The sequence below is a fragment of the Barbus barbus genome, assembly GCF_936440315.1.
Source record: "Barbus barbus genome assembly, chromosome: 37".
Taxonomy (NCBI): domain Eukaryota; kingdom Metazoa; phylum Chordata; class Actinopteri; order Cypriniformes; family Cyprinidae; genus Barbus; species Barbus barbus.
In genome coordinates, this window is record NC_136715.1 from 11,451,676 (window position 1) to 11,471,855 (window position 20,180).

The 20,180-nt window shown below is 39.2% G+C and overlaps 1 protein-coding gene across 1 annotated transcript; it reads left to right on the top strand.

The window, feature by feature from the left end:
• Positions 1–5,618: 5,618 nt before the first annotated feature.
• Positions 5,619–15,878, top strand: LOC306856737 (protein Wnt-7a-like). The gene is made up of 4 exons (XM_079396167.1): positions 5,619–6,283; positions 7,172–7,398; positions 10,852–11,123; positions 13,547–15,878. The coding sequence occupies exons 1-4, from the start codon at positions 6,213–6,215 to the stop codon at positions 14,024–14,026; spliced, it is 1,050 nt and encodes a 349-aa protein (XP_079252293.1). The 5' UTR covers positions 5,619–6,212; the 3' UTR covers positions 14,027–15,878.
• Positions 15,879–20,180: the final 4,302 nt, after the last annotated feature.

Sequence of the window (20,180 nt, forward strand, 5' to 3'; positions counted from 1 at the left end):
TGAGTTTTACCGTTTTTGAATCCATTCAGCCGATCTCCGTCCCCGGCTATATCATAACTAGTTACCTAGCTGGGAACCCTAGCTCAGGCTCTGCGTAATATCACTGCACCTGCTACACCCACTGTACAGCAGAACATTTCCTTGATTATTACGCCGGAACGAGAGTATATTTCCTAGCCATATCAGCCTAGAAAATCACAACTTTTCATATTCCGTCAGTCTTAGTGCACGATGTAACTACAGAAGAGTCAAGTTTTAAATTATCGAAACTCTTTGGTCATTTTTGAGTGAGATGCTAATGGTCTAATCCGATTCAATGATCTATGCTAAACTAAGCTAAAAGTGCTACTGCCAGACTCGGAGATCGGCTGAATGGATTCAAAAACGGTAAAACTCAACTGTTTATCTCTAGGGGAGTTGTAAAATTGGATTGGATTGGATTCAATTTATTGTCATTGCACATGTAGGTACAAGGCAACGAAATGCAATAAAGAAGAAGAAATACAGCATAACATGAGGAAAAAGAGGAGAAAAAAATTGTCCTCACACTACGCTCCTGGACGAGAGTGCAGTGTGAGAACAGACAAAAACCTCAGCATAAAGCACAGTCAACACAGGAACATAACTTGCATAGTAATCCTAGTTCAGACGAAACAGCCATCCGGCCAGCAGCCATTACAGCGCAAACACACGGACCCGTTATCACTGACAGGATGAAGCGACGAAGGCGTGGGATGGGGGTAGGGAGGTGTATGAGTGTGTGTATGTGTAAGTTCGTGTGAGTTCGTATGCCTTGAAATCCGTTTCGCCAGCACTCCAAACCAGTCGACTCAGTTCGCAGGTTGTGATGCGACATAGCAATTGCCATGGAAACGACCTTGGACAGAGCACAAGCGCCCGACAATAACAAGGTGTTTGATGGGGGGAGGGAATGGAAGAAAGAGCGTCTCCCTGCAGTATTCACCGGAGAGTTGATACCAGAGCGGCCTTGCCAAGCCGTTCTGTTGTGGGAAGCCGGGAAGAGATAAGATTGTTTTGTCTTAGGGCGAACAGCTGTCTTCCAGTTTCACAGCTATTCTCATTGTCCATTCTGATCTGCTTGTCCATCAATTTTTCTTTCCAAAGCCGAGAGCTTAGCCGTGATCGAATCCATATTGCGCTCCGAGGCGACCGCTCTGCCTACAGCCTCCATCATGACGGGCAGCCGTGAGAGGTTTTGGATAGCCAGTCCCGTCTCCTTAATTTTCTGATAATTTAGGGCAACGCCTAATCCAAATAGCAGAAACCCAGTTATCATTGTTCCGAATAAGAAGATGTCTTCAATGTCCTCCACGGAGAGAGCCGCCAGACACACGACCCGCCATCTCTCCCATGCGTCCATCGTGTAGCCAGCAGCAAACGTCCCAGCGGGACATTCCGGTTCTCCAGATCCCGCTTTCCTAGTCGAGAAGATGGTCAATTGCGTTAAGAGACCAGTTGATCAGATCCATAATTTTGGTTTTGTAAATAGTGCAGCGAGAGTCTCTTAAGAAGGACAGGACAATACAAGAGAGCAAGCAGGGAAGTTCAGGAGGGAGGGAGGGAAGAAAAATGCGACCGCCTTCGAACAGAGCCAAACGAGAAGCTGCCTAAAATGAGCCTATTTCCAAAAAAAAGTGGAGTGTTCCTTTAAAAGATTGGTGGTCGGTGCCAAAACAACATCATGAAGGGAACACTTTATTATATTTTTTAACTATATTTATAAGTGCACATATGTACTCTGGCCCAACACTTAAGTTTGTATTTTGAATGCATGTATATCATAACACATTTTATTAACTTAAATGCATTGCTTCATAAAAAATGATCAGAATGCATTTTGTAAAACCATTTTTGCATGTTTAACTTAACATTAAAAAAATGAAAGGAATAGTTCACCCAAGTTATAGGAGATGTGGTTAAGTTTGTTTCATTATCAGAACACATTTGGATAAAGGTAGCATTACATAACTTGATTACCAATGGATCATCTGTAGTGAATGGGTGCCGTCAGAATGAGAGTTCAAACGACTGCTAAAAACATCACAGTGATCCACAAGTAATCCATATGACTCCAGTCTTATTAATGTCTTGTGAAGCAGAAAGATTCATGTTTGTAAGAAACAAATCCATCAAGGCATTTTAACTTTAAATTCTCACTTCTGGCTAAAAATATCAGGCCATAATGCATAATAACACTACCTCCAGTGAAAAGGTCCACCACCCCGTTGTCATCTCATATCAAAACCAACTTTTTTTTTTGATTGTTTTCACTACTTAACCCGTGATTGCATATGCTTTGCATAATGTTTTGTCAAATTCCAAAAAATATATTAATAAACTTTTTATCATTTCTAATTAAAACAACAGAATAAGAAGTAGACTAAGATAACTATCAAATGAAATCAGTATTTAAGAAATAAATTTGTACTGCAGAGGTGGCACAGAAGAACACACAAGTGGCTTGTAGGTGTATTTTCAGATGTTTAATGAGGCTCAGAGGTTGCATAAGTGCAGTTAAATTCATAAATTCATGTTGAGGTTAATGTTTTGAATGTAGAAATATTAAATGATTTAAATAACAGAAAAGATACTTTAAAAATTAAACTAAACTGCCAGTAGGTGGCGGTATGTCACTAATTTGATCACTGAATCATTCATTTAATTGATTCGATCATAGTGTTATTACTGTTCCCGGTCCCGCCCACTCCCGCTGCACATTTTTTCCTGTCCTGTCCCAATCACGTGATTCGTAGTGATTTTGAATCCTACGGGATTCACGGAAAAATGTCAGCCTCTACTACAAACACAGTTTATGGATTATTTTGATGTTTTTGTCAGCTGTTTGGACTCATTCTGCTGGCACCCATTCACTGCAGAGGATCCATTGGTAAGCAAGTGATGTAATGCTGCATTTCTCCAAATCTGTTCTAATGAAGAAGCAAACTCCTCTACATCTTGGATAACCTGAGGGTGAGTACATTAAGCCAATAAAATTTTTTGGGTGAACTATTCCTTTAAGTTTCGAAACACGAAAGAATGACAAGATGTCTGAAAACAAGGCTTTAAGTGCTTTGGTTTTCGCCTGCTTGCCTGCTGTTACTGACGACATCTATCCCAGAGCCAAACTGGGCCCAAGTCCGAATGTGGTGGCATGTAATCTTTACTGAGATGTTAGTACGTAGCCAAGGCACACACAATGTCAACATGGCTTCCTGGTGCCTGAGAGGGTGCCAGTAACTTGGCCAGACCCTCCATTTTGCTGCATTACCCGTGCTGTCTGATTCAGTTCGAGGGAGTGTTTTGTAGTCCCATAGCCGTCTGGTTAGGGTCTTTTTTTCCGTGATCTCTTCTTTCACTAACTTCAAATGATGTGCGATGAGAGCCGCGACTATTTTGCATTTTGAACGGTCGGTTTGTTTTTTATTTATAAACTTAATTCAATAACCTTTTTCTTGTCCACAGACAGACTGTGCATTTTGAAGTATGGTAGATGCCGAGGCAAGAATCCTAACATGGCGGACAGAAAGGACTTCGGAAAACATCAGTTTGGTCACTTCTGTCACTATCCTGTTACATTACTTCATTTCCAGGTGGAAATAAGGTGACGTGCACTGTGGGATGAGGTAGTAGGTTGTATAGTTTTAGGGTCACACCCACACTGGGAGATAACTATACAGCCTACTGTCTTTCTCAAAGTGAAAACGGAGCTACGGAGTATCATCCTACATTTCCTGATGTTTAATATCAGTGATAGCATTGTCGCGGTATGTGCTGGCAAGCTGAAATGTTTTTGATTGTTAAAAGAGATGGCAGTGCTTGTGCAGTGTGAGGTAGTAGATTGTATAGTTGTAGGGTAGTGATTTTATCCTGTGTAGGAGATAACTATACAATCTATTGCCTTCCCTGCGGGGCAGAAATACACCTATTTATCTTATATAATGTGATTTCTTTTTTTATTTTTAAATCAAGCTTTAATTTTTTCCTTGTGTCTAAAGTAACTTTTTCACAAATACAATAAAAGTGTTTGCAAATTTATGAGTGGTTTTCTTTGATTTAATATTTATGATTAGTATTAAGGGCTTCCAGGTTTAATGCCTATTGATTAATAGGATAAACCATTGTATGGTGCTCAAGTGAAAAGAGGTTGTTCTCAGCATCATGCATTCATCCTGGAGATGGCGCTCTTGTATTGTCTATATATTGAACACATGGCTGAGCTTGACAGGATAAGAGCTGTATGAATGATCAGCCACCAGTTTAGTATAAGAGGGTGTCTTTTATTTTGCATTAAGCATATGCTGGATATATTGCACGATTTTTTTATATTCCTATAGTGTCAACTTAATAAACTGCATGCATGAAGGATCTGTAGGTAATTGCTGTGTGGGTCTTTTTGGGATGGATTGTTGCTTGGCACCTAGAAGTTAAATCTGCAATATTTAAATCATCAGCTTCACTACCTTGTTTTGAGAGATACTTGCATTTCATCTGAAATGTTTTGAAAAAATGTTACTAGTTGACAATTTAGGTGAAATGTTTAAAAACTCCTCCAATAATGGGTCTGAAGTTTAATATTTGGACATGGATTTTAAAAGGTTGCATAATTTAAATATTATACTTACTGATTTCACGTGATTGATTTTTAATAAACAATCTTAATTAAACGGTCTTAAAACCTGAGACTGTCAGTGCTACAATGATCTTATAAATCTAGTCATGGACAAACATATCAACTGGTACATGTCAATGTTAAATTGCAAGTAGCTATTATAGAGAAAAATTGTACAAACAAATAACCAGGCACTTTGATTTGAGTTGGGGTCATTTCACTAAACAGGAACCATTTTCATTTCTGTCAGACAAAATAATTAATATTAATATTATGATTAATATGTTAATAAATTGTGTTGGGCTTTCTCAAGCTAAACTTAAATATGTATATATAAGTTGGGATACAACTATATGCCTTTAGTAGTAGAGATAACTGGGTTAATTTATCCACTACTAACTTTATATCTATACAAATATCCAGTTTGCATGATTATTAAAAATCAAGTTAAAATAGTTGACACTTTTTCAAATTGTGTCTGGCAAACCCCAAAAAAGTGACAATTTAATGAATAAGTAAATAAAGACACCCTAAAGAATTAATGAAGTCTTTGAATTATTCTTTTCTAATTTAAGGACTTATTCTTTATTTTAAAGATAAATTATGAAGGTAGCATGATTTGTTGATGTGGAAAGATAATATGAGCAACTGTTAAAGTCATTGCTTACACATTCTAATAAGGGACACTTTTCTTGGAATGACCTTTCAGTTATGAACATTTCATCTATTCATATTAATAAACCTTACAGAGTTTAAAAGTTAGTTTCATTTTTCTCTTTTAACATTTGCTGTCCTGGTTCTGGAGTACACATGGTTCTTTGACTTCTTTGTTTTGGAAGATGGATAGATGAACACATCTCCCACCTCGCAATTAAGGACTTGAGGTGGGTGAGGGGGAAATCTAAAGTTGAACAAGTTTTCTTTTCTCATGGGAGGAGCAAACGGGTGCAGGAAAATAGATAAAAGCTCCGTTTAAGAAGCTGGAGTTACTGCGATATGATCTTCGCCAAGGAGCGCACAGAGAATATACCTTTCTTAGATTTATCATGGTATTATAGCTATAGAGTATAGATACATATCGCAGTGACACGTCAGAAATCAGATTTTTACCTCCATACATACCGTAGGCTACGTCTATGCATGTGTGTTGTTTGGTTGAACGCGTGCTCGCGGTGTGTTTTGAAGTGATTAGTCGCGTTATCAACCTGTTACTCGGCTTCAGGAGCGCACAGACGTATAAAGGAACATCGAAAAGTTGAATTTCCTTCAGAAAACATCTTGATAGATTTAACAGATAAAGGATGTGCTGGAAAGTGTGCTGTGAATGTAAAAGCGCGTAGTTGTCTGTTGCAGTAAATCGAGACGCGTAAAAGTGATTGAGAAGTTGTACATATGCAGAATAATATTCATCTCCACACGTCCCGAAGGATATCAGCTCAGGTGTTCACGTCAAGTTTTCACGGAGTTTTGCATCCCTCCAAGGACTTGCTTTGCTTGTGATAAAGCCTCGCGTCCACCGGTTAGGCTACCCATCAGGAGACTACTAACATTTCACAGTTTATTAACAAAGTCCAGGCTGAACATGAGCAGGAAAACACGCCGCTGGATTTTTCACATTTTCCTCTGTTTGGGGATTATATATCTGAAGATTGGGTAAGTAGGGTCAAATGGAATGTGTTTAACTGTTTTAACTTGTAAAGTATTCACTACTGCATTTATGCAAAAAGTTTAGCTGTGAAAACAGGCTAGGTCTATAGGCTATTAATTAGCGTTTAATTATTGCGTGAACAGTTTTACCGCCATTATGACACTTTGATAAAATACTGTGAATATATATCAAACAATAGCCTAAGAGAAATGCACTGATCTACAAGAGCAGTGGAGTTTTTTTATGGAAATGTGATAATATTTCACATTTACGAGTCATTTTATTTGTCCGGATTTATGGAGCTATTTAAAAATAAAATGCAGTTCATACAGAAATTATATTTGAAGTAGGCTGTTTTGAATTATGACCATGTTTACAGCCTTTTAATTTAAGGATGGACTTTTTCGAGGTGCTTAAATTGGGGGTGGGGGGGTAATTTAGAAAGTAATTTAGTTTTTTTTAATTGAAGGTTAAAATAGATTTTTGTAGAAAAAACAAGGTGACTACAAATGACATAAGAACTTGCACAAGATTAGAAAAGAAAAAAAGATTACTCCTTTTTATCATCTTGTACATCCTTCATTGTCATTGACCCATATTTTCCTATCTTTGTGGCATGAGATTAACTTTTTTTATTTTAATTTTTTTTTTCTGTTGTTTATTGGGGACAAGTCCCAAGAACAATGTTTAAATATGCTATGAGTTATAATACATAATAAGACATCCATATATCCATATAATAGTTTGTCTCCCAAAGTGCTTTAGGGCTCGGATTTGTTACCATCCATGTATACTGTGAACTATTTTGTAGTCATGGCCCCTTCCACACAAACTGCATTTAAATATTCAATATTTTCCTGCATAAACATTCCATTTCATTTTAAACTTTACAGGGGCTTTTCCTCCGTGGTTGCGTTGGGAGCAAGTGTTATCTGTAACAAAATTCCTGGTTTGGCCCCTCGTCAAAGGACTATCTGTCAAAGCCGGCCTGACGCTATCATTGTCATTGGAGAAGGAGCGCAAATGGGAATCAATGAGTGTCAGTTTCAATTCAAAAATGGAAGGTGGAACTGCTCGGCCCTCGGGGAAAGAACTGTCTTTGGAAAAGAGTTGAAAGTGGGTATGTTACCAAATTATTACATTTATACTGTTACAGTATTCAGAAATGAATTGCTGCTATTTTTAAACAAGCGGTCTTGTATTTTAGACAGAGTTCTAGCAAAAAAAGACTAAATTGCTTTCTTTCAAGCCCTGGAGAGTTTCTAAGCCCAAATAAAGCTGTTTTTACTAAACTTGATGAATGAGGAGACCTTTAGATATCTGTTTTTTGCTGAGAGACCGACTGACAGTCTTTGTGGTATTTAACACTGAAATCGGAGGTCACTCTTAAACACCTGCTAGAACACTCTTACTTAATACTTCATTCATGCAAATAGATTTTTTTTACAAACTTTGCATAGATTTATGTGTTTCGGAATGACGCTGTATTGTGTACTGTTTCTGACATCTCATTTGGTGAATGTTTAGATTCTCACACGTCATAGTAAACAATGTCAGGTAGGTTTCAACTGCATGCATTCATGGAGCAAGTGCTAACGCGGCTGGATTTATAGCCCTCTCAACAGTCCACCCTCTCAAAAGAATTCTTTTTCTAGTCGACCTGTCTTATCTGTAGATTTTAATGATTTGGCAGTCAGGGTTTTCACTTTACCACGGGTATAAGTTACAGTGGTTGAATAGTAGACCAAAAGAAAGTACAGTATTGTGAAGAAATGTAACAATATGTCACGTTAGAGAGACAAAGCATAAGTAATTAAGTGAGTTTTTCACTTGGGGTAATGTATCCATTTTCCTAAGGCAAACTTAGGCCTGTTAAGGAGTCCGTCAGTGCTACTGAGCCTGCGACACATTGTTGAATGGTGGTGTGAAGGACTTTGCTTTAGTTTCAGACCCTGCTAGCAAATAGGAGGTGGCATTATTGCGTGGTTTTCCTGCGGCTGCAGGGAATTTCGATGCTCAAATATCCAAACTCTGCCAGAAATAAACTCCAATATAATATTATCTGAAATTTCTTCTCTTTCCTTTAGCCGCACACTCTTAGGATCCAGCCAATGTTGCGATGGTGTGGTTGAGGCCCAGGGGAGAAGCTTAGATCTGTAGAGACTTGTATCTATCGCTGAAGGTGAAGCTGTATTTTATCCCTCTGCATCAAAGACAAGCGCCTCCTGAAAAAAAAGCACAGGTTTTCGTCTCTTTCCATCTCATTCTGGAGCTGCACACACTCAGCCGTTTACACTTGAATGGCAGCCTGGATCTGTGGGTGCTGATTATATTATTTAATGCTGTCTGCTTGGACAGCTGCTATGGGTCTTGGTGTTGTGTGCCCTCTCATCTAAGCGCCTCAGAGATGACGCTGACCTAGAGTGACAGACCGTGGTCTCCATTTCTGAAGCGGCCCAACTGCTTTATTTACCCAGACTCTTTTTTGTCTATGGTCGGTATAGGGAGGATTAAATAAAGTGAACAGCCGTTCATACAAGATTGGTTTCAATGGGTGTATGACCAGTCATGCTCATAGTAGGAGAAGTTAGAAGATGAAAAGAGGTAGTTAATCCTGTGGGGAGGGGCTTGCGTACTCACAAAAAAAAAGCAAAAAAAAGTTGTTGAGTAATGTGCAGTAATTTTCAGGGCCTGGTACCAAAGTCCACATTTGGCACACACGGCAATGGATTCCACTTATAGGTGCACTTTTGCCATCTCCACTACCCATGGACCCGTTCACCTTTTTATCATATATGTGAATGAAGTTCTGATTGAAATATAGCTTGCTGGAAATCAGCAGTTGGACAGATATGTGAAAGGCGTATCATCTTTGTGCTTGTGTTACTTTATGTTGCTTGAGTGCAACCCTCCTAAATCTTCTCTGACTTAACCACCCTCTGGTATGCTCAAAAATAGTTTTCCTCCAACAGCATTAATGCCTCAAGTCCAGACAAGTACATTGTATGAGGTTTATAAATTAACCTCTTGCATTTACAGTTTTGGCAAGAGACATCTCGCACAGAATCATGCAATGCCACTGATTCAGATTTCTCTTGAAAATAAATGACACCCATGTCATAACACACATGTTTTATGGAAGTCTTATCTGCTGTGTTTGTGTTCAGAATATCTTGATTTAAGTAAACATAGCTCGAGTGATATACAAAGACAAAGAGCATTCTGCTCTAGTATTGATGAGAATTTTAAGATTTTACATCAATACAGTCTTCATTTTCCTTTCTTCAGGATACATCCCTACTCCTTTGGCGACAAGCCCAAACAACTCATAAAAATCTCCACATAATTGATGCCCCAAACTGGCCTTTGTTAAATTGCATGGGCAGAGTTCCAAGATGTTTATCATCAGCAGGTCAACACATACCAATGTTAGTTTCAGGAAACCACTGAAGAGTGTTGTTGCTGCTCTTGATTGCTTAAAGGTGAAAATTCCTGAATTGCTGAGCCAGTCTGTTAACAGTCTGACATATATATGTGTTTTTCACTTCTTGCCATATAATGATCAAAAGATAGAAAATATATTCATTCTAATAACTCATGACATCAATCTTTATGAGGCCTATAGAGGTTAACTTTTTAAAGTGTTTCTTCGTTTCAGGTGTGTAAATGATTCTTAGGACAGTCAATACATGATGACTCATTAATCCAGAAAAGGATATGTACATTTCCGGGAATGTTAACATAACTGAGCAACAATGAATGCATCATATTTTTAAAGGGATTTTCCATGCAGCACTAAGTCCCCATTTATATTTGGCAGATAATTTTATCCAAAGCAAAATACATAGTGTGAAAATGGAAGCTTGGAACTCTGGGAAAGTTTTTTGTTGCTTGATGTCACCTTACAAAAAAGTCCCTGAAATAACTCTTCGCAGGACTTCAGACCTATCTTTGTCCTTATAAATGAAATACACCATTAACCTGGAAGTGTCCTGTTTAACAGTGGCAATCAATTATAGAAGTGCCCTGGCCAGGGAGGCACTGCATGCCTGAGGAGTTCATCTCCACAGGGTGGATCCCTCGTTCTGACGGAAGCTGGGACATTGGCCAGGCTAGAGTCTAAACACATACCCTCTATCTCTACCATTCTATTGTCTCTGAAATAAACCCTTGTCCTTTGTGCTTATTAAAGAGATGGAACGTTCCTTCCTTTGCTCATCTGTGTGCAAACAGTTATTTGTCTTTCTGTTTCCTCTCTTTGACATCTGAAGGACATTCATTTGTATTTTGAATAATCACAGGTATGCGATCCGTGTTTGTTTTGCCTATGTCGGGTCCTAGATCATTTTTATATCATGTTTTTCTCAGTAAGCCCCCACACCATCTACCGGAGGCAGCATACTGTTAATCAGTGTGAAGTGTGCATGATAAATTAACTACACTTGACTCAACTAACACTTTTCTTTATTGCTGTGAGTGTCAAGGTATGTCAGGTATGTAGGGTTGTTTAAAACTGCCTCTGCTGGATCTTGTTGTCAGCAGTACTGACGGGAGAATGTTCTTTTGAATCCAGGAAGTAAAGAAGCAGCCTTCACCTACGCCATTATTGCTGCCGGGGTCGCCCATGCCATCACGGCGGCCTGCACTCAGGGTACGCTGAGCGGCTGTGGTTGTGACAAGGAAAAGCAGGGCTTCTACAACCAAGAGGAGGGCTGGAAGTGGGGAGGATGTTCAGCTGACATTCGCTATGGTCTGAGCTTCTCAAAGGTGTTTATAGACGCACGGGAGATCAGGCAGAATGCCAGGACACTCATGAACCTCCATAACAATGAAGTGGGACGCAAGGTATGTGGCACAGTTTGCATGTTTTTTAAAAAGTACCATGTCCTGCATAAAAACATAATTAGGCCAGGGTTGTCCAATCCTGCTCGTGGAGGGCAACTTTCCTGCTGGGTTTATATCCATCATACCTGCCTCGAAGGTTTTTAGTGATCCTGAAGACATTGGCTAGCTGGTCAAGGTGTGTTTGATTGGGGATAGAGCTAAACTTTGTTGGAACATGGCCCTCCAGGAGCAGGATTGGCAGGTGTTTCTTGTAAGTCCTACAGCAGGGGTTCTCAAATCTGGCACTTGAGGTCCATTTTCCTGAAGAGTTTAGCTACATCCCTAATTCAAACACACCTGAACAAGCTAATCAAGGTCTTCAGGATCACTAGTTACAGGCAGGCAGGTTTGATCAAGGATGGGGCTAAACTTTTGCAGGAAAGTGGACCTCAAGGGCCAAGGCTGAGAATGAATTTTCTCTGCTTTGGAGTGGGTAGTAGATTAACAATAACAAGGTGTAGCAATGCAATGCATTTAGTTTTGGCATGCACTTGACCAGCTATTTGTGATTATGGCAAAACTCATTTTTCACAACTGTGAAATAATTTAAAAGCAACAGTGATTCACTAGTGGACTTGGGATCAGTTGTTAAGACAATAAAGATACTACTGGATTTTATAGTCAGAGAAGACAAAAAGATTTCTTGTGTATTTGTAAAAATAACATTAAAAATAGCATGCCCAGGCAATTTGACTGACCTTCATAAGCTTTTCGTCATTCGGTGCCACTCTGGAGAGTGTGATGTTTCAGCACTCTGGACAGAGCTTTTATTGGGGGCTTTAAAACCCTTATCCTGACCCGTAGCCTTTTGTAACCTGCACCAAATCCTGTCTTTATAGCAAGTATAATCAGTCCTGTGAATTGACAATTCCCAAATTCATGCAATTTTGCACTTTTTATTGAGCAGTTCTCAATGAAACTAAGGTCATGGCATCAATATGCCACACCCATGATTGTGTATGGGTAATGAGATGCAAGGGGCGTGGCCTCACTTAAGACACAAGGATCTTTCCATTGTAAACTTTTCCAGAGACTTACTGTTTATCAGGAATCAGCAGCATGAACATACTAAGCCCGATATGCATCCTAGATTGCAGACAACTGCCAACAAGACTCCTGAAAGTCTGAGAGGGAGAAAAAAATCATTAAAACGCAAGGTAAAACCTCTCCCACCCACAGCAAAAGGGAAAAAGAGTGAAAGGAAGAGAAAGAGAGGGAGAGAAAAGACACATTAACCAACCACACCAAAGATTGCGCCGCCCTGAACAGGCAATCCACTGATGCCAATCAGGCCGCTCACATATCTTCCATATCTAAACAGGCACTCTGCTTCACTGAGTTCTGCTTACATTTGCCCATTCATTCATCTATTCTGAGCTAACCTATGTTTTTTTTCTGTGCATTTGTGGTGCATTTCTAAGCCTACAGTTAAGGTGAAATGTGAAATGCATTAATGTTTAGCATTAGTTTGCATGCAAATTAACTACAGGACAAGAAATGATACAACATCCCTCAGTTACACTGCAGCACAAAATGTTTTGTTTTTATCTGTGAGGTTTGACGTGTGTAGGTATAACGAGGGGGGGCACACAGGTACCTGAAACCTGACTCCTGAGCTTTATCTGTGTACACTACACACAGGCTGATTGTTGTAGGAACTCTGCGATCATTGTTCAGTCAGTATTTATATCATATACTGTGCAGATTCCGCTCTATTGCTTATACAAGACAAGAGACTCCTACAGACAACCTCTGATAGTTTACCCCATGCAACAATTTGTGGCGTGTGTTTTGTACACAAATGAAACCGTTTCCTACAAGTAGTCAGATAGCCTGTGAACACAAGCTGTGTTTTGCAGGCCCGCTCTCTACGCAGCGAGAGGAATGAGGTAGTCTTGCACTGCAAGTTTAACAATCCTTGCATTCTTCAAATCGGAATGTTAAAAAAAAAACCTTTGTCTCAACCTGTTAAACCATTCCCAGAAATGTCTTAAAATACCCAACTGTATGCCATAGAGGGTGATTTCACTAATCCCCACTGTATTGTTAGTCTATCCAGATCTTGGTTTGCTGGAATATGCCTTGTATTAGATGATGTGAATATATGCAAAATGTTTAAACATAGTTTACGGCCAAAACTACCACATACCTTTTCGTAAACAAGATATTTTCCTTCCTCATACATTCTCTACTTAGCATCAGCAATTCTATCTTTTGTAACGGATGATTGCACACTTCAAATTTGTCACCAGTTGGACTAACTAAATCAACAATGAGTCATCAGTCTACTTTCATAATTACCTTAGGCTAAGATTCCTAAGAGAAACCTAGGTGCCTAAATAATCCCAAAGGTATTGACTTGTTGATTTTTCCTCCTACTTCAGGTCTTGGAGAAGAACATGCGTTTAGAGTGTAAATGTCACGGTGTATCAGGATCCTGCACCACCAAGACTTGCTGGACCACTCTCCCAAACTTCCGGCAGTTGGGTTACATCCTCAAGGAGAAGTATAACCACGCCGTACATGTGGAACCGGTCCGAGCCAGTCGGAACAAGAGACCTACCTTTCTGAAGGTTAAAAAGCCTTACTCGTACCGGAAGCCTATGGAAACGGATTTGGTGTACATCGAGAAGTCGCCCAACTATTGCGAGGCAGATCCCATGACCGGTAGCATGGGAACCCAGGGCAGGATCTGCAACAAGACTGCACTGCAGGCCAGTGGCTGCGACCTCATGTGCTGCGGCCGGGGATATAACACACACCAGTACTCGCGCGTGTGGCAGTGCAACTGCAAGTTTCTTTGGTGTTGCTACGTCAAGTGCAACACCTGTAGTGAACGGACAGAAGTGTACACGTGCAAGTGAATTTTTTTTGCTGGGGAATTGATACAAATCTGTGACTAGTGCGGTAGAGGGTCTACAAGTGTCGCAACTGGATGACCACTGCTATGGGTTCCAGCTATTGAGAGGAAAGAGCCATTTGCACTGGAAATCGTGGGTCTGGTGGAGTCTAGACGGAGTAATTGTGTACAATGCATGCAGCTTTGCTCCAGAGTTCTGCTGAGGGCGTCGGTGTTGGTACCAGTAGACACCTTTCTGTTCCAGTACTGAGCAACAGAGCTAAGTAGCCTTCAAAGGTTTGATCTGTAGACCGTGAGAAAGATGTGGGGTGTGATTATTGAGGGTGTTCTGCTCCGTAGACAGCACAGAAGGTATTTTTGAGGAACGTTTTTGGCCTGAGTGATTGATATAACAAAACTTACAACATAAAAAAACTGTACATGGACACAACAGTGATATTTAACTTTTTATTTAGAGAAAATGGCTATTGTTAATTTATTTAATAAGAAAACTACTGATTTTTCTCATTGTGTTTACTAGCTTAGATTTAGCTCTTCTCCTGTTTAATATTGTGTGTTTTGGATAGAAATAAAATGACCAACTTTTAAACCGTACATCATGTGCTTTAGCTTATGGATGAACCAATGATAATAATGCACAATACAAAAACAAGTGCACTGCACTCAAGGTGTAATTACTGAAAGGAAACTCTACTGTCTTTAATGTATCATTGTAAGGCTTTTTGCTTCCATTTTCCCATCTCCTTAAGTGTCATCCCTTGCACATATTTTCCTATGTACAATTACACACTGGAATTGGGCATCGTATTTAAAGGCTCATTCCTTCCAAAGTGAATAACTCTTGTTTTTAACATGGGTCCACAAGAACATTTGTCTTTAAATTGGAATAGTCCAATTAAAATAAGCGTATTTAAATGGGATCTAAATTCTACCCACTTAAACTTTGAGACCTCATTTGACAAAAAGCTTTATGCTAATGAGGCCACAAGCTTCCCTCGCTTTTGGCTAATATTTGCTCCGTTGGCAGCGAAAGAGAATCAGAAATTAATTCACTTTTCGAATGGAACAGCCTCAATACAGATGCTCCATCTGCTACTGATGTGGAATGTTGAGATCAGATAACCAGTTCTATTAATGTAATATATTATAGGTAATAACACTTTTTGCTGCTAGTTTTGTTTTGTTCTGTTCTGCAACTGTAGTTAGTACTAGTAGTATTTTGTGTGTTGTGAACAAATGTGGTTGTCCAGACAGATTGTCCCTTTGTTGACATATATTTTGTAAGAGATTATTTTTATATTTTATTTATTTTGTGTAAAGGAAAAACCCACTACCGATGTCCTTTAGATGGACAGAAATTAGAGAGATAAGCTAGAAACATTGTGATTGTGTCATGGTACCAGCTTGAGCAGTTTATTGTAATCTACATCTCAATGAAGTATCACTCATGGTGATGTAGTTGCCAAGTACGTAATAATTATTGCATTTTACAAGATGATCATACTGGCTTTCGAACATGAAAACTTTCAACCATAGCATTTTCATGACAAAGGTCCTGGATGTGGGATCAGTAAGGGAAACTGTAGTTAAATAATCCTGGGACAAAACTCTCTGGTACTGAGAAAAATTCATGACTGAGGGTTTTTACCAAAGAACATCTGAATTTGAGTTTGGCTCTTTGTCAAGAGCTTGAGAGCAGGATGGCCTTGATGTAATAATTATTTTACAAAAATCTGTGATTTCGACAGATGTTTTGCCAAATTGATTGTACTACATTACTGTGTCATCATAAATTATAAAAAAGATGTTATGCATTATATTTCCAACAGTGTTAATAAATACTTCCTTGCCTTCTACCATTTTTGAATTTTTTAAGAGGGAAGCAACAGTTTCCAAGGCATACTTTTTATTTATTTTACAGGGTTAGTTAGTCAAATCAAAATGACCTAAACTAAATGACCTGTTAGTCAGAATCATCGCATTTCCCATACCATCTCTCAGCCTTACTTCTTACAACCAAACAGAGTCATCACTAGCTTGACAGTCCCTCAAATTAGTAAAGCAGTAGCAAGTGGCAAAATATATATTGCACTTAACTAATGGTCGCCTACTGGTTCTGACATTTTTTACTACATGGATGACCTCAGGCAAGGGAAAATGCTAACAAAAGTACTTGCATGTTAATGGTAGGGCTGGTGTAGAGCTTTAATTGATGAGTAGCAGCGAGGAGGGTGTCACAGCAATGGGCCGATAGAAGGGGGGGAAGAGGGGTGATGGATTACTCTGACATCTGCTTCATTCACTTCCCAGTGCCGTCACCACAACAACGCCTCTGTGGGCCCCAAAAATGCTGTCCAGTCTCCCTGAGAAGCAGGCCTGCCCATTAACGAAATGTTAACTATGCAAAATCCAGCTAACTTTTGGATGCTATTTATTTTGTCCCCCCCCAGAAGGCGACAGGGATGGCAAAAAGAGAGGCTTTGCCATTGTGAAGGATGATGTCAAGAGGAATTTCAATCCAAAAGTTAGAAAAGATCTTAGCATCACCCCTTGAATAATTGCCACAAAACGCTCCTTTGAGAATCGGATGAAAACTCATCAATAGGCAGCAGCGTGAAAAGGCAGCTGCCCAAACAGCCTTGGCTAAAGTAACATCGACACCCAGTCACCATGAGCTGAATCACAATATTGTGTGGTTTTGAAAAACCTTTTGGATGTTACTCTCTTTGGCTCAGGCTCCTGCTTCTTTTCCATGTTCTGAATGGCATGACGTCGGAGAGCTTAACACTTGTAGATGGAGGAGACAAGAAATGTTAGAAGAACAATTAAGGGGAGACAAATTCCACATCTAGTTGCCTCTGTTCGTTACGCCTTCACTTTCCTTTCACAATGAAGCCATTTAATTAAAAGAAACTCCGTGAAAACTTTATAGTCTCAGAGATGAGTTTTCTTGTTGATGCGCCAACGTGTCTCCTCCCATTATGTTATTATGCCTGCTTAATTTCAGATATGCAGGGATCAAAATATCAGCTTTTACGCAATGTGTTCGTGCTGCAGTTGAGCACGTTAGCCACCTGTTAGGGTGCATAACTGTAAGCCAGGTGTTCAGCATGATGGCAGAACGTTGACTATGTACCTTACCTCAATCTGACTGCTCTTGGGTTTAATATCATGCTGTCTGCCAGCAACTGTTAATGCCAAGAGGCTATCATTGAAAGGCTAATTAAGATTCCCGCAATGTTTTCCTATAAACTGCGATTTTGCTGCCAAACTATTCACCGTTTAACGTCAACGCCTGTCTAGCAGGGTGATGGTTGTGAACTGAGACTTCCCCAGCTAACATGCGCTTTGGGCGCACCTGTGCACACCTGGAATTCAACAGAAGCCTTTGATTTATAGCTGCCTGTTCGTCTACTTGAAGCTACTGCTGGAGAAATGCAGGGAACGGGCCACAGAAGACTGGTAATGTCCTCAAGAAATTTCCTGGCCTTTGTGCAATCTCATCTTTAACCCTATAAAGCTTCCGGTATTTAATATTAAAATTTATAAAGCCTCTTAATTATCAACATTATCAAAACTTTGCTAAAAAAACCCCCTGTTGTATACAATCTGCTACATGTCTTCTATTAACAGTTTATAGTTTTTAGCAGTTAAAAACTCTTGTAGTATAACAATGAAATTAATTCTAAATTCTAATGCAATGTTTCTTTTTGCTGTGAAATCTACTGATTTCTTTAAAAAGTATATAAGAATACATTTTATATTGTTAGTAATGTTTCAAGATGAACATTTATTGGACTGAAGCAACTTAGATTCACTTGATTATCCATGCATCATGTTTTAGAAAAATCATGTTAAAATATATAAAATGACACATCAGGCTTTTGAAGAACATTTATTTTATCTTTCAATCATTGTATTCCATTGGATTATATGCTTTGCCCCACAATAAAAATTACTGAGCTTTAATCGGAAAACTAAGCATTTAAATATCATCTTACTAAGAAACGTACAACTGATCATTTGGAGCGACAACTGATATTTAAGTGTATTTATCTAAGCATTCTGCAATACCATTATATAACATCTCAAAGATTTACAATTCAAAATATTAGAATATCATCTTACTTTCTGACCATAAATATAAGCAACTGCTCCAAATTGCATATTTCTCCGTTTGGGCTTCTAAATAAGAGAGAGTTGTTTTCTTCCTCCTTGAGTATTAGCTCCATATTTTTTATGTTAAGCCATCAAAGCCTGATGTATCAAGTATCATTCATTCAGCTTTATTCATGTCCCCCAAGGGGCAATTAGTTTTGCGGCAAGACATACAAAAAACATAAAAGCACAATACCAATACAATAACACAACCCTACTAATACAAATTTACAACATCACCCACCCCCTCAAAAAAAAGAAAAGCCAATTAACCACTAACCATCTCAATTTCCTACATTTAGCATGAATATTGCAGTAGGAATAAATGAGCACCTATATCGATTACTCTTCATTAAAGGAAATCTAAGCCGCAAACCAGAAGGTAAAAACTCAAACTCAGAATACAGGGGATGATCACTGGCCGATAAAATAGAGTTGGCTTTCCACACCACCTGTCTGTTGTACAGGTCAGTAAGACTGCTCTGCTCAGTGATATGAAAGTCATATGATGCTTTTTTAAAGATCATTATTTTGTGTATTTGGTGTAACAGTTTTATTGTTCAAAAAACACATTATTTTTCAAATACGGTACATTATTGTAAGTCCTCTATGCCCCGCCTCTCTCAAACGCTTCGATCTCCATAAAGTCCCTCCTTCCGACAAGTGCAGTCTGCTCTGATTGGCCAGCTGGCACAGTGCATTGTGATTGGCCGAACACCGCAAGCCGCGTCGGAAATGTAATGTACCTTTCCATAATCGCCAGCTTCAGCTTTCAAAATTATATTAAAGAAAGACAGTAAATAATGTCCTTAGTTTTACCATCAGTTCAAGCCCGAGAGGGGAACAGAGGCCTGACAGACACAGTGATGAAGCTCATATGTGTTTGCACACAAGCCGCGATTGTGTGACCGTTTCTCCCACTCTCACACATGCGAGCATACACACACACACACACACACAAGACTCTGCGCTGTGACTCTCTCTCTCTCTCTCTCTCTCTCACACAACGCACCAAATTCCACATTTAAACAGTCAATGGCAAACACTTAAACGAATAACAAAACATACTGATTCAGTATTCAGCACTGATTCAGAAGCGCCAGATTGTCATAGCAAAGTCAGAATTACCTCCTCTTCTAGGTTCATGAAATGGTCGTCCATAAAAAGCGTTGCTGTTCTGTTGTAAGTAATCTTAATGATTCCTAAATGCCTCTACTTTCTAAAGGTCAAATAAAGTGCTTTTGCTTTCGCCTAGAAACAGCTTCTCCCTGACATGGCTTCATCAACACTACTGCGGTTACTGAAACCACGCCTTCTTTCTTTGCGTGAACATTTGGGCTGCATTAAGCAAATATTTCCACATCTTGACGTCAAGTAAGCCGCGTTTGTGTGACCGCCCTAAAACCGCTCGTTCAAACACGCCCCCACATCTTGACGTCAAGATGTGGGGGCGTGTTTGAACGAGCCATTTTAGGGGTGCTTGGCAGAGTTTTAACTAAATAAAGATAAAGAATATCTCTTTGGTTTTGAGACTTTAGTCTTTGCAACTTCAGGGATCTTATCTATGCACAATCAGCTTGTAACACTCCAAAGAAAAAGGAAAACTTGAAATCGCATCATATGACCCCTTTAACACTTAGATTGCCATACCAACATATTATAGAAAATGTTAAGATAGACTCTATGTAAGATTTATAAAAAAAAGGGACATAAGAGTTTTATGCACATTAAATTTTGACAATTTGCGAAGACAATATAGTCATTGTTGTGCTCTCTTACCAGTCATCTCAGCATTGGCTACAAATTTCAACTTATTATCAATCAAACTGACAAGATACTTATAAGATTCCACAACTTCAATTTCCTGTCCCTTAATAACAGTATTCTGAATAACAGAGGATTTATGTCTAAAATCAATGAGCATTTCTTTAGTCTTTACAGCATTTAGTTGCAAGAACGCTCTATCACACCAGTGAACAAAATCATTGACTACAGGACCA

Bases quoted from the DNA above. Each gene is read 5' to 3' on its own strand.
- LOC306856737 (XM_079396167.1), top strand. From the start codon at position 6,213: ATGAGCAGGAAAACACGCCGCTGGATTTTTCACATTTTCCTCTGTTTG. The intron at 6,284-7,171 runs GTAAGTAGGGTC...TAAACTTTACAG, and splicing joins ATTATATATCTGAAGATTGG to GGGCTTTTCCTCCGTGGTTG. The intron at 11,124-13,546 runs GTATGTGGCACA...CTCCTACTTCAG, and splicing joins ACAATGAAGTGGGACGCAAG to GTCTTGGAGAAGAACATGCG.